This window comes from Lithobates pipiens, unplaced genomic scaffold (genome assembly GCF_037356315.1).
Source record: "Lithobates pipiens isolate NorthernLeopardFrog02 unplaced genomic scaffold, aLitPip1_a1.2 Scaffold_19, whole genome shotgun sequence".
Lineage (NCBI taxonomy): Eukaryota > Metazoa > Chordata > Amphibia > Anura > Ranidae > Lithobates > Lithobates pipiens.
The window spans coordinates 347,528,168-347,540,734 of NW_027507764.1; the positions used below are offsets into that span (position 1 = coordinate 347,528,168).

Here is a 12,567-nt window from a genome sequence, read left to right on the forward strand (position 1 = left end):
TCAATGTTTGTATGTATCTTTTTCTATGTTTAATAAACCTTTAATAAAAATAATTTACAAAAAAAAAAAAAATGTCCGAAAAACACCTAGGTGTGAACAGAGCCTTATAAGCCCCATACACACTACCAGATTTTCTACTGATTTTTGTCTTCAGATTTACCAAAACCCAGTAGTGCAAGGGCCTGCCTGATTGCATACAAATTGAAACTCCTAAGGTATGACCTCATATTATATGGTTTTGGTAAATCTGAAAGAAAAAAAAACAGCAGAAAGTCTAATAGTGTGTATGGGGCTTAAACCTTTTTCCTGCTTCCCTGCGAGCAAAGTCAGTTGTTCTGTGTCTCTAGCATGTAAGTCACTGTGCCTAGGATTGACCTGAATTGGTTCATTCTACAGAACGGCCACTAGATGTCTCCTGTGGGCCCGTGTTGCCCGCACATAAATCCCTGTGCAGAAGAAGTGAGTCAGTACATGCGATGGAAGAAGAGCAAAGCACAGAAAGCTCTAAGAAGTTTTCTCTTCCCACTGCAAAGGGTGGAAATAGAGCACAGCACATGTGATGATAACGGCTCCTCTCCTTTCTGAGGCTCATTTCCACACCATTTCATTTGTTGCCATTAATCAGCAGCTGGTGTCCTTGGGATGGTATGCCAGATGATGACTGTTATGGGCAGGATACAGACATATGATGAGCAATACTGAAGGAGCTCTTCAGAAGGAAAGTGGGAGCTGACTGGCAGGTACTAGGCAGGTGCTTCCCATCTCTTTGTGCACTGCCCTGAGGACCATCAACCTGCATTACTCAGGAGGAAATGGAAGTGTACATTTGAAATGTTCTCCTTGAGCTTGTCTTCAGATCATCAGTAATATCTACTATAGGTGGGACTACTTGGACCCTGCTCATTCCCTGGCAGGGAGCATGGAGAGGTCAGCTTTACCCATTTCTTGGTCACTCTGGGTCTCCTGCTCCCTGCTGCTGTCCCTGGCACAAGGGACACTGGTTGAAAGCAGCAGAAGAGCCAACATGGACAGTGGCTTCTTATACAGGCGCTTGAAGAACCACGAAAAGAGGGAGATGCAGAAGGAGATCCTCTCCATCCTTGGACTGCCCCATAGACCAAGACCGGTGCATGGACTTAGTCCTGCTCAGCTGCACCAGCCTGGGAAACTCAACTCTGCTCCCCTCTTCATGCTGGACCTGTATAATGCCATGTCTGGTCAGGAACAGGGAATGGACCTTAGAGACTGGTCACACAGAACATACCCTCATAGCCATCATATGAAGGTCAAGAGTCTACTGAACAGTCCACTGGCCAGTGCCCAGGACAGTGCGTTTCTCAATGATGCTGACATGGTCATGAGCTTCGTCAACCTGGGTAAGTCTTTAATCCATGCCCACCCTTTTTCAATATAGGGGTGCTTTTATATTAATAATTTTTTTTTTAGATGTGGGTAGCGTAGGGAAAATGAAAATGTGATATATTGCAGTTTACCAGTCATTAGATGTGGTGGCTGCATTAGTTTTTTCTTCTTTTTTTTGTTTTACTTTTTTTGCTCTGTTTTCACTCTAGATGAAGGAGCACAGGGAGCAAATTTGGACAGCAGCATTGTCAGTCTGGGTGGAGTGGGTGTTAGATGGACTATCAGATTTAGATACACCAACAAATTGAAGCTGAACTCCAGTTAACTTGATTGTAAGGGTTTTTATTTATTTATTTATTTTTAATAACAAAGTTATCATACCTACCTCCACTGTGCAGCTCATTTTGCACAGAGTGGCCCCGAACCTCATCTTCTGGGGTCCCCCAGCGGCTCTCGCGGCTCCTCTCCACATCAGGTAACCCCCTAGGAGAAGCTCTCTCCTGAGGGGGTTATCTTGTGGGAGAACCCCCGAGTCCAGCATTTGCATCCATAGACACGAATGCCGGACTCGGCCCTGCCCCTCCGGCGCCTGCATCATTGGATTTGATTGACAGCAGCAGGAGCCAATAGCTGCGCTGCTATCAATCTATCCAATCAGGAGACGAGACACCGACCGGAGCTGGTGTGCTCGTTCCCGTCGTGCAAATTTCAGGATTCAGGTAAGTATAATGGGCGCTGCTGCATTAAAAAATGTTTTTCACCTTAATACATAGAATACATTAAGGTAAAAAATGGCGAGGGTTTACAACCCCTTTAATACTTTATAATCTGTTACATCAAACAGGTTTCTTTTTTTTTTTTTTATTGTTTTGGGTTAAAGGTTTCACATAAATAAATGAAAACTGATCATTTATGCGCCCCTGTCAGTGTTAAATGGTTTGTCTCATCCCTGTAACTGCAAGAGAGCTGGTTCTGATGAAAAACAACAGACTTACTGGCCAGATCACAGATGAAAATCAAAGAAACAAATCCAAAAAAAAGAAAACTAATGCAGACATCACATCTAAGAATTGGTAAGCTGCAATACATGCTTTCTTTTGGGTTTATTACTGAGTTAATATATAACTGAAGCCAAAATGTATTTTAGTTTTGGAATGAGTAAAGAGGAATTAAGACACCTATTAGGTTTTTATTGCTTTTCTGCATTTTTTTTTTTTTCTTAGTACACGGGTAAGTACTTTATTTCGGCACAACTCTTTAAAATCACAATTATTTTCTTCTTTTTTTCTTTGATTCATACAGCTTTTTATTGCTGTCTTTGTCCCCGATAAGGAGATTCATCATGCTATTTTACCTGGTGAAAGTTATCACTGAGAGTGAAAGAATATCACAAACTTTGAGTTGTCACCACAATAGGAATAAAGGGGACAGTTTTGGTGACAACCTCACTTTGGAGGGAATTTCTCTAATTTCCTATTGTGACAATAGGATGGGAAATGAAGGGAAATCTTCCCAATAGGACACAGATAGCAAAAAACAAACTGGCAGGAGTTATCACCCTCCACAAGGGGGGCTCGGGGGGGGGGCATTGATCTATCCGCACAAAAAAAAAGAATTTTTTTTAATTGTCTGTGGCCAGTTGGGGAGATTTGCCCTGACTTCTTGTCAGGAAGATGGAACAGGAAGTTGACTCTTTACAAGTTAGTAGGCATTCCCCTCATACAGGCAGACAGCTGCCCCTGAAACACATCTCCCCATTGGAAGGTTTCCTCTCTATTTCTTATCTAGAACATTGACATTTTGGATTCCCTTCTTATTCTATTAAAGCCAACAGGACCAATACAGAGGGGGAAGTGTATTTATAGCCTTTTTTTTTTTGGAGTGTAGAAGGGTTAGGTCCTCTGTCAAGTTTTTATTGCTGTCTGTGACCCCACCGGGGTCACAAACAGCAATAAAAACTTGACAGAGGACCTAACCCTTCATGGAAAGCAATAAAAACTTGACAGAGGACCTAACCCTTCTACACTTAAAAAAAAAAAAAGAAGCTATAAATACACTTTACAGGCACAAAAGCGTAATCATTGCTTTCATGTCAACTATGTTGCAATAGGCACAAGCTATTTTGCTCAGAAATACATAGAAACTGTGCATATGGTAGAGATTTATTGCACTGCAAAGATACTTTTTCTGTTAAAACATGTGAAGCTAATCGAAAAACATATGGAGAACACACAAGAAATAGTCACTTTACATTTTTTTATTTATTTTTTTTATTCACAAGCTTTTGATTGCAGTTTTCATTCACCTCTTATTTTAACGCTACACGTCATTCATTTTAGGGCGAAAACATGGTGATTGGGGGGGTTATATTAATATAAAGTAAATAAAAACAGCACAGCGATACTGTGGGAAAATAGAAAGTTGCAATATCACATGAGTTGAGATGACAAGGCAACTTTTAGACTGATAATAATATAATAACCCTAAACACAGGATGACAAGGAAGTGCTGAATCAGGCTTCCCGAATGTCTTTTAGTGCATTGTGTATAAAAATGATATAAATGTGATAGTATGCTGTCTGTGGAAGAAAGTAAAAAAAAAAAAATTCCTTATTTTTAGCATTCAGAAACTTTTATTTATACTAGATGTTTGCAACAACTTGTGTTTTGCTTTCCTTTTTTTTCCAGTTTTGTTTTGATGATCAAACAGACATGTGCTATGCTGGTTTTGCAGTTTTGCTTATATGCGCTACCACTATAATTACTATGCTTTGTGTTATACTGTAATGACATAGTACGGTAGTATGATTTATTGCTGTAACATTGCAGTGGCTATTGCCTGTTTTTTTTTTTTCCCCGCGTAGTAGTAGTAGTAGTAGTATTTGGTTGCATTAATGGATATTCTTAAAAAAACAACATTAAACTATTCTTCTTTATTTCTTGTTTAAAAAAAAAAAAAAAAAAAAAAAAATATATATATATATATATATATATATATATATATTCTTCTTATTTATTCCCTTTCTGTCTACAGCAGGGATATGCAAGTAGCAGACCTCCAGCTGTTGCAGAACTACAAGTCCTATGAGGCATAGCAAGACCCTGAAAGCCACAAGCATGACACCCAGAGGCAGAGGCATGATGGGACTTCTAGTTCTGCAACAGCTGGAGGTCCGCTAAGTGCATTGTCTACAGGCATACCCCAACTTTTAAGTACACAATGGGGTTTATTTGCTAAAGCTGGAAAGTGCAAAATCAGGATCACTTCTGCATAGAAACCAATCAGCTTCTAACCCCAGCTTGTTCAATTAAGCTTTGGTAATAAAACCTGGAAGCTCATAGGTTTCTATGCAGAAGTGACCCTGATTTTACACTTTCCAGCTTTAGTAAATAAACCCCATTGTGTGCTTAAAAGAGGGGTATGCCTGTAGACCAGGGATATGCAATTAGCGGACCTCCAGCTGTTGCAGAACTACAAATCCCATCATGCCTCTGCCTCTGGGTGTCATGCTTGTGGCTTTCAGAGTCTTGCTATGCCTCATAGGACTTGTAGTTCTGCAACAGCTGGGGGTCTGCTAATTGCATATCCATATATATATATATATATATATATATATATATATATATATATATATATATACATCCCATATATATAAAATGAAACAATATCCTAATTCTCTGAGAATAATTCAACAACTTTTTTTCAGCCCTGTAATCTATTTTTGATTAAATTGTTTTTTATTGTATTTTTTTCTGCCTTATTCTCCTTATCCTCTGTGAGCTTCTGAACCTTTCCTCTTCCTTCTCATTTGCATTTGTTTGGAATAAACAGTGGACAAGTGTATACTTGAATAGAGTTTAGTGTCACTTTAAATACACCATTGAAATTTTTTGTAATATTATATTTATAACAAAATAACGCCATGTCCTGTCCCCCCTGCTGTCTTCTGGGAGACACACAGGTCCCAGAAGACAGCAAAGACCACTCAAAATGTGCAGCACATCTTGCGCATGCGCAGTAGGGAACCAGCCTGTGAAAATGCTGGCGCCTCTGCCCGGGAGTCAAGGGATGGGTCGGCTTAGTGTGAGGACATTGCATTGCGGAACTCCGTTTAAAGTGCTCTACAGAACGAATTACCTTTTATAATAGAAAGGTGCCTGGTGGAGTAGTTTATCCAGAGACAACTGGGCAGGGCTGACACCATTCAGTCAACAAAAAAAAGCTGTGTGTTGTTGGCCACAACAGGATTTAAGAGCAGATCAAGAGAGAACAAAAAAGTATTTTCCTTACTTACAGGATCTTTAAAGCTGGATGTTTTTCTTTTCTTGTTACCCTGCAAGGTAATGTCATAATGTGCTAGTATGCATCACAAACTAGCACAATATGTTAAACTTACCTCAAAGGGGTTGTAAGCCCTCGTGTTTTTTTCACCATCCTATGCATTAAGGCAGAAAAACACCTGGCAGTGACCCAGCCCCCCCCCTGTTTTACTTACCTGAGAACTGGAATTTCTCTCGGCGGAGACGTGTTCTTCCTCTGCCCGGTGGTCCAGGCTCTGAATTGGATGGATTGATAGCAGTGCATCCATTGGCTCCCGCTGCTGTAAATCAAATCCAATGATGCGGGAGCCGTGTGGATGTTTCATTACAAATTATGTGAGCAGACTGCAGTTCCTCTTTAAAACAAACCTCTTCCAGCACTGAGTTGTCAGAGCTGCAGGCGCTCCCACCTTCACCCATCATGCTTTCGGGTTTGCGGACTCCGGCTCTGTGACTGGCTGGAGCCACAATGACGTCACTTCTGTGCATGCGCATGGGTGCACGGGTCTCTGAAGGAACAGCGCGAGTGGCCGTTCCTTCAGAGTGCATGCGACAGTGATGTCACTGACTGCATGTACAGTAAATATCTCCTAAATGGCGCACGTTTAGGAGATATTTACGCTTCCTATAGGTAAGCCTTATTCTAGGTAAAAGCTAGTGATGGAAGTTTATTTTCACTTTAAAGGGATCCAAAATTGGGCAAATTCATTACATTTTTGTTATTTTTTTATTTTTTAGATGCAGTATTTCTCAAGTGTTTACCAGAATAAATAGCAAAAACAAATGTGCCTCCTATAAGTCTATGACGTTAATACTTTTAGGATCACTAAAGCAGGACAAGCATACAGCTATACATGTGACCTACCTACCTGTCCCAGGACAGTGACTCGGAATGTATTAAAGCTGAAGCATAAAAATCAGGTAATTAAAACGTACAGAACTGAAAGAGATTTGAAATGACAACATTTTACTGAGAACAGGATTTCTTTGCAGCAAGCCTGTGGACTCGCCTTTCTTTCCAAGGAGGTCCCAACCAAGTCAATAGCGAGTACACAGTCAGGTGTAGTTGGCTTCTTCTCAGAGCCTCCTAGGATATTACAGTTGGGTTAGTGCACTATGCAGATATCAGCTAAATGCAAAGGGAAGCCCTGCTGTCCAACAGGGGGGCAGAAGGGGCACGAGGGGTGGATCTCAGCTACATGAATCATCTGCCCATAGGGCTCGTTCACACCAGAATGTGATCTGGTTGCAGTGTGTTTCCAAAAGTAGTGCATCCAATGCAGGTGTAGTGTGATCATAGGCGTGCGCAAAGGGTTTGCCAGGTGTGCCTGGGCACACCCTAATTACTGCGTGTGGTGCTGAGTCCCCCTACTGCCCCCTGGGTTGTCCCCAGTGCTGCTGGTTTCCTTCCTCTCCTCTCCTCCCGGCTGCTGCGGGGGATGTCTCAGGATAGAAAGCGGGGGAAGGGGCGAGTAAATATGTCATTTACCAGCCCCCTCCTTTTTATAAATAAACACAGTAAACACGCTCACTCACTGTGTTCATTCACAACTGAAGTGTAGTAAACTGTGTTTACTATGAGCTCCAACAGAATGGTAGGCTCATGGGACAGCAAGCAGGAACCATAAATAGCAAACTATACTTAAATTAAAGAAATGCAGACAAGTGTTGGATTTTATAAGGCTGTTTATTATTGGTTTCAAAAACAATATATCAGTTCATCATATAAAAGACTAAATATATAAACTTTAAGCAACCTAGCCACTACACCTCAGGCTGCATATAATATATTACAAACTTCATAACTTTCCACACAATACAAACATTTGAAAACTTTATCAACTTTAACAAACTAGTCCCACTTTGTATCGTTACTTATACAAAGGTGACACCACCACATAATTACAGCCACGACAAAAGGGGAGGGGAACACCACAGCTCAGTCTTCTAAGGAGATTGTGCCTAACAGGACAGAACCCTCTCTTTATAGTCCCTTTGGGGGCCAGATAAGCCCAGTTTAAACAGTTTTTTCCTGGGCATATACACGAGACCCAGGAGAGGTCACCTGTATCCCTCTCCCAAGCCACGTGTGCCCAGAAGATACTAAGAATGTAGCGATAATAATATGTGTACATCATTAAAAAATGTATAAGAAACCAAAGTCCAACATATTAAACTGAATCAATATGTAAAAAATGGATGGTTCTCTCCGTTAAATACAGGAACAGGGATGGAAAACTCTCTCCACTGGATACAGGAACCCAGAACCTCCAAGGTGTCCTCCGACCACGTCTAAGATCCCGACTGAAGAACACCCCAGCCACTCTCATCAAAATCTTGGCTATGGAGATGTAAGAATTTCAATATCAAGCCTAGCAGGTGTAAGTTTAATAGACTGGTGGACTCTAGATGAAAGCACAGTGGCTGTGAGCTTCAAAGAGAATGATGAGGCTTCAGAACATATGCAGGAAAAATATTTCCACAGGACACAGTATGTGACCAAGAAAGGTCTGGTTAGTATATTCCAGGGCCCTGTGCTAAGGCATAAACACTCAATAAGAAGATAGCCTGTAGCTCCAGATAGAGAATCTGTCACAAAGATGTTGGGCGGTGTAACTCTGCTGGACTCTTTGTGGCACGTTATGAGATTTACTTTGAAACCTTTATATATATATTGATTCAATTTAATATGTTGGACTTATTTCTTATGTTTCTTATGTATTTCTTATGTTTCTTATACATTTTTTATTGATGTACACATGTTATTAGTGCTAAATTTTTTGCACCTATTTGATTTGAATTTTTGGCACATTCTCGTGTAGCAGCTATCCTACTCAATTTTGTTCATTTTTGTTGATATCTTGCGCAGTAATATTATAATCCACATTGGCCAGAAGATCCCCCTGAGAGCACGAGCACCCAGGGAGAGCTTGAAACCGTTTATTCCCACCACTTTCCCATGAGGAAAAGGGAAATTGAAACCGCCTTCCCCTTTTCCTATCATTCACCCAGACCATATATTTTTCACCCTTCCAATCAGAAGTACGGGTGTTTTAATTAGCACCAACCTTAGCCTAAATACATAGAACAATGGAAAAATCCAACCACAAGTGAATCTTTTCACCTTTCTTGCACATTGCAATCATCGGTCACTGTAGGTTGCTTCAGTTGTCCTGTGAATCCCCGTCAATCGCCCCCCCGGGCTTGGTAAAGGGAGGAGGGGGTATAGAAACCTTACTGCATGACCATGAAAAAAGTACTGCAAGGGAAATCTCTGAATTGAATATAGCAGCAAAAGCTTGTTTTGTCTTTTTATGTTTTAACGGACTATTCATTTTTATCTTGTTATTTTTGGCCAGAGTTCTGCTTTAACTGTACGAATCTAGTATCTGTATGTGTGAGCATGTAAATGTCTGTATCCTGTAATTCAATAACCTAGTTGATTAGCAGTGATAAAATATGGGTTAGATTTAAAAACTAGAAACTATTTAAAAAATAAATAGGATATATAATATCACAGAAATGCATACTGAGAGCTTTTATACAGGTTATAAAATACAAATTCTAAATTCAGTCTCTCCAGGGGTTGAACAAGGTAACATAAACACCACATGAAAAAAAAAAGGATTTATAGAACATATAGAGAGCTTTTATACCTTTCAAAATATTTTTAATTCTGTACAGCCACTTTTGTGATTTACACACCTTGCCCAATTCAGTAGCTACCAATGTAACACAGCTATTGGCACACAGTGCGTAACATTCAGTTAGAAATCTTTTGTGCTGCAGAGTTCAGGTAGATAACATTAGAATATATTCCAGGTAGTTATGCTAGGAGTATTTCAAAATACATGTAGTGATTTTTTTTCATGGATACTTGTTTTATTTGCCTAAAGTTCCAAGTATAATGTCTTTCCCACATTAAAGCTCAGAGAGCATTTTCTTTCATAAAAAATGGTCCCGAGCACTTACCCAGTAATTGGTCCCCCAGCACTTACCCAGTAAATGGTCCCCAGCACTTACCCAGTAATTGATCTCCCAGCACTTACCCATTAAATGGTCCCCCGGCACTTACCCAGTAATGGTCCCCCAGCACTTACCCAGTAATGGTCCCCCAGGACTTACCCAGTAATTGGTCTCCCAGCACTTACCCATTAAATGGTCCCCCAGCACTTACCCATTAAATGGTACCCCATCACCCCCAGTAAAAAAACAAAAAACATCTCTGTAATATCTTTTCTATGGCATGGTACCCCAAAGCACCTATTCTCTTCCACAAGATGTTCTTAGGAGTCATTCAAGCCAGAAAACTGAGGACATTGGCCACATTCATACAGATATACTATAGTGTATGTCTGTGTGAAGGCCATGTTTACCTACATTGGGATGCACGAGTGTTTCATGTATCTCCATGCAGGCAGTCTGATTCATTTCAGTTGGGATGCAGCCACTGCTCCCAAATTACTAGCTGCGTGGGTCTGCTTTTGTATAGCGCACCTGCACTGTCAAATTGGGAATAGTAGCTTATGTGTCTGTGCAGTCACTGCGGCCCATTTGGCATGATTGGGAGTACCTTCATGGGGATGCATGGGACAAATGTGCATCCCGGTGCAGGCACAGATGTACGCTATAGTATGAGGCCATATTCCGGAGGGGCATCAACAATACACTCTGTACTCATGTAACTGGCTTAAAGACTTCTGGAAAAAGTAAGTCTTAAAAAAAACAACATTATTTTCACATTGGTGTAATCGAGGAGAAAGGTGTCAAAAATCAAGGTGGAATATTTTTCAGCTGTTGGTGGAATGCACCAGTGCCGAACTTCTGTAAAGTTCTTAAAGCTGTTTGTATCCCTAGAGGTAGAGATTGCCAAAAAAAAAAAATTTTTTGCCACGAAAGCAGGGGTTCTGCAGTCAATAGAGCCTACAATCTCATATATTTTTGTGGAGGATGTACTCCAAATTTGGGAATCAAATCCAAATCAATGTCGTTAGCCTGCAGCGGAGCCTAAGGTGTAATAGTATAACTATAAATAATACAAATAGAGTTGAAAGGAAGTCTGCCTACTTTATTCATCAAATTGAAGGAAAGTAAAGTGTTCCAGAAATCCCCATCTCCTGCTCAACCCTGTTTCCCCTGTTCATAAAATAATTAGCCCCCTTTAGTAAAACCACTGACTGCAGCCCCGAAATAACTCAATCTAGGAACGTAACTATGGGGTCTATTTATAGGTCATAGAATGTGACTTTTACAAAGATTCCCTCGTGGAGAATCAATCACTTCCAATTAGAACAAATGCACCCGGTTGGTTCCTCACCTGAGAATGTTTGTGAAATTTACATTCTCTAGTTTACATATGCCAAGATAATGTTTGGAAAGATATTTTAGTGAAACCTGTACAAAAATATATTTTATTGTTTTTTTTTTATCTGTGCATTTCATCTTGTGCCTCTAACTAGCTTCAAAGTGCCCATAGAATACCCAATGACTATTGGATGTGCAAGTATCATGCGATTAACCTCTGGCACTCCAATCTGTTAGTGAGCCCAACTGCAGAATATTTCTCTAGAGGTAAATAGAAAATGAAGGGGGCGAACATTGGTATTGTTCAGGCAAATTACATTATTTCTATATATTTAACAGTAGCAACAGGGACATTTTATTTATTCTGTATGATCCATCCAAAAAAACTGTCAAATCAGGCAAATGTTATCTCAGGTCTGGGTAGGTTAACTCTCTAGGTTTCAGTTAAAGTGCACTGTCAGCCCTTGTACACACGGTCGGACATTCTGACAACCAAATCCGTTGGATTTTGTCCGACGGATTTTGTCCGATGGATTTTGTCCAAAACTGTTGCATACACACGGTCGGTCAAAGTTGTCGGAAAATCCGATTGTACATAACGTGATGATGTTATTTACGACAGGACTACGTTCAGGCTAGTAGCCAATAGCTTTGGTCTATGAATTTGATATGAGCATGCGTGGCACTTTGTCTGTCGGAGTAGGCTACACATGATTGGAGTATGTCCGATCGGAGCATTTTGGCGGAAAATTTTACCGGCAAGTTGGAAAAGTTGGTCCGTCGGATATTCCGACGGAAACAGTCCAATGGAGACCACACACAGTCGGAATATCCGACAAAACGGTCCGATAGGACACATTCCGTCAGAATCTCCGACCGTGTGTACAAGGGCTCAGTAATGCTGATCGACAGATCTGGTTGCCTTCTGTCTGTTCCCTTGGTCTACCTACTCAGCACATAACAGTATGAGAATTTTCTACTTAAGGTTTTATTTTCATGGTATCTGGGAGGTTTACACTGGATTCTTTCCATATTATTCATGTTAGATCTTACATATTCTATTGTTCCACATAACAATAACAGTTCGTGGACATAACTGTGCCTGTAACAAATGTTCAAGTATTTTAAAGCATACTGCTGTCAGCATTTTTACCCAGCATGTTTCTTCCCCAGGAGTAAGAGGCTATCTCCAATGCATTCCATTCTTAAACAGCATTCCTCTCCATAAAATGGCTAAAATGAAGTATAAATATATAACATAAAATGAAATAAGTGTTGGCATGTCAGAGGTACCTCGCTTGAGTTCTTATTGTGGTAGAAGTCATCATTTTCTACATCTTGTTTAAATTCATGGCAAAGAATCTTATCCATACTTCCTAGCAATCATTCTAAGAAAAACACACAAGAAAAATATATTTATAATGCTATAGACTGTGAAAATCATGGTCTTCCTAGTACTGTGATTTCTATGATGCCAAAACTATGAAAAATTTGAAATTTGAAAGCTATTTTTCATAATGGGAACAGCTGTATGTCTAAACTATCTTTCTATAGAACATCAATAATAGCCTTTATTGAAGA

General features: G+C 40.2%; 1 protein-coding gene across 1 annotated transcript in view; it reads left to right on the forward strand.

Moving 5' to 3' along the window:
* The first annotated feature begins 457 nt into the window (after positions 1-457).
* Positions 458-12,567, forward strand: part of BMP6 (bone morphogenetic protein 6) — a 227,730-nt gene continuing 215,620 nt past the window's right edge. The window contains exon 1 of the mRNA XM_077492163.1: positions 458-1,376. Within this exon, the coding sequence (XP_077348289.1) occupies positions 920-1,376 (457 nt within the window). The 5' untranslated portion in view covers positions 458-919. The remainder of the gene's footprint in view (positions 1,377-12,567) is intronic.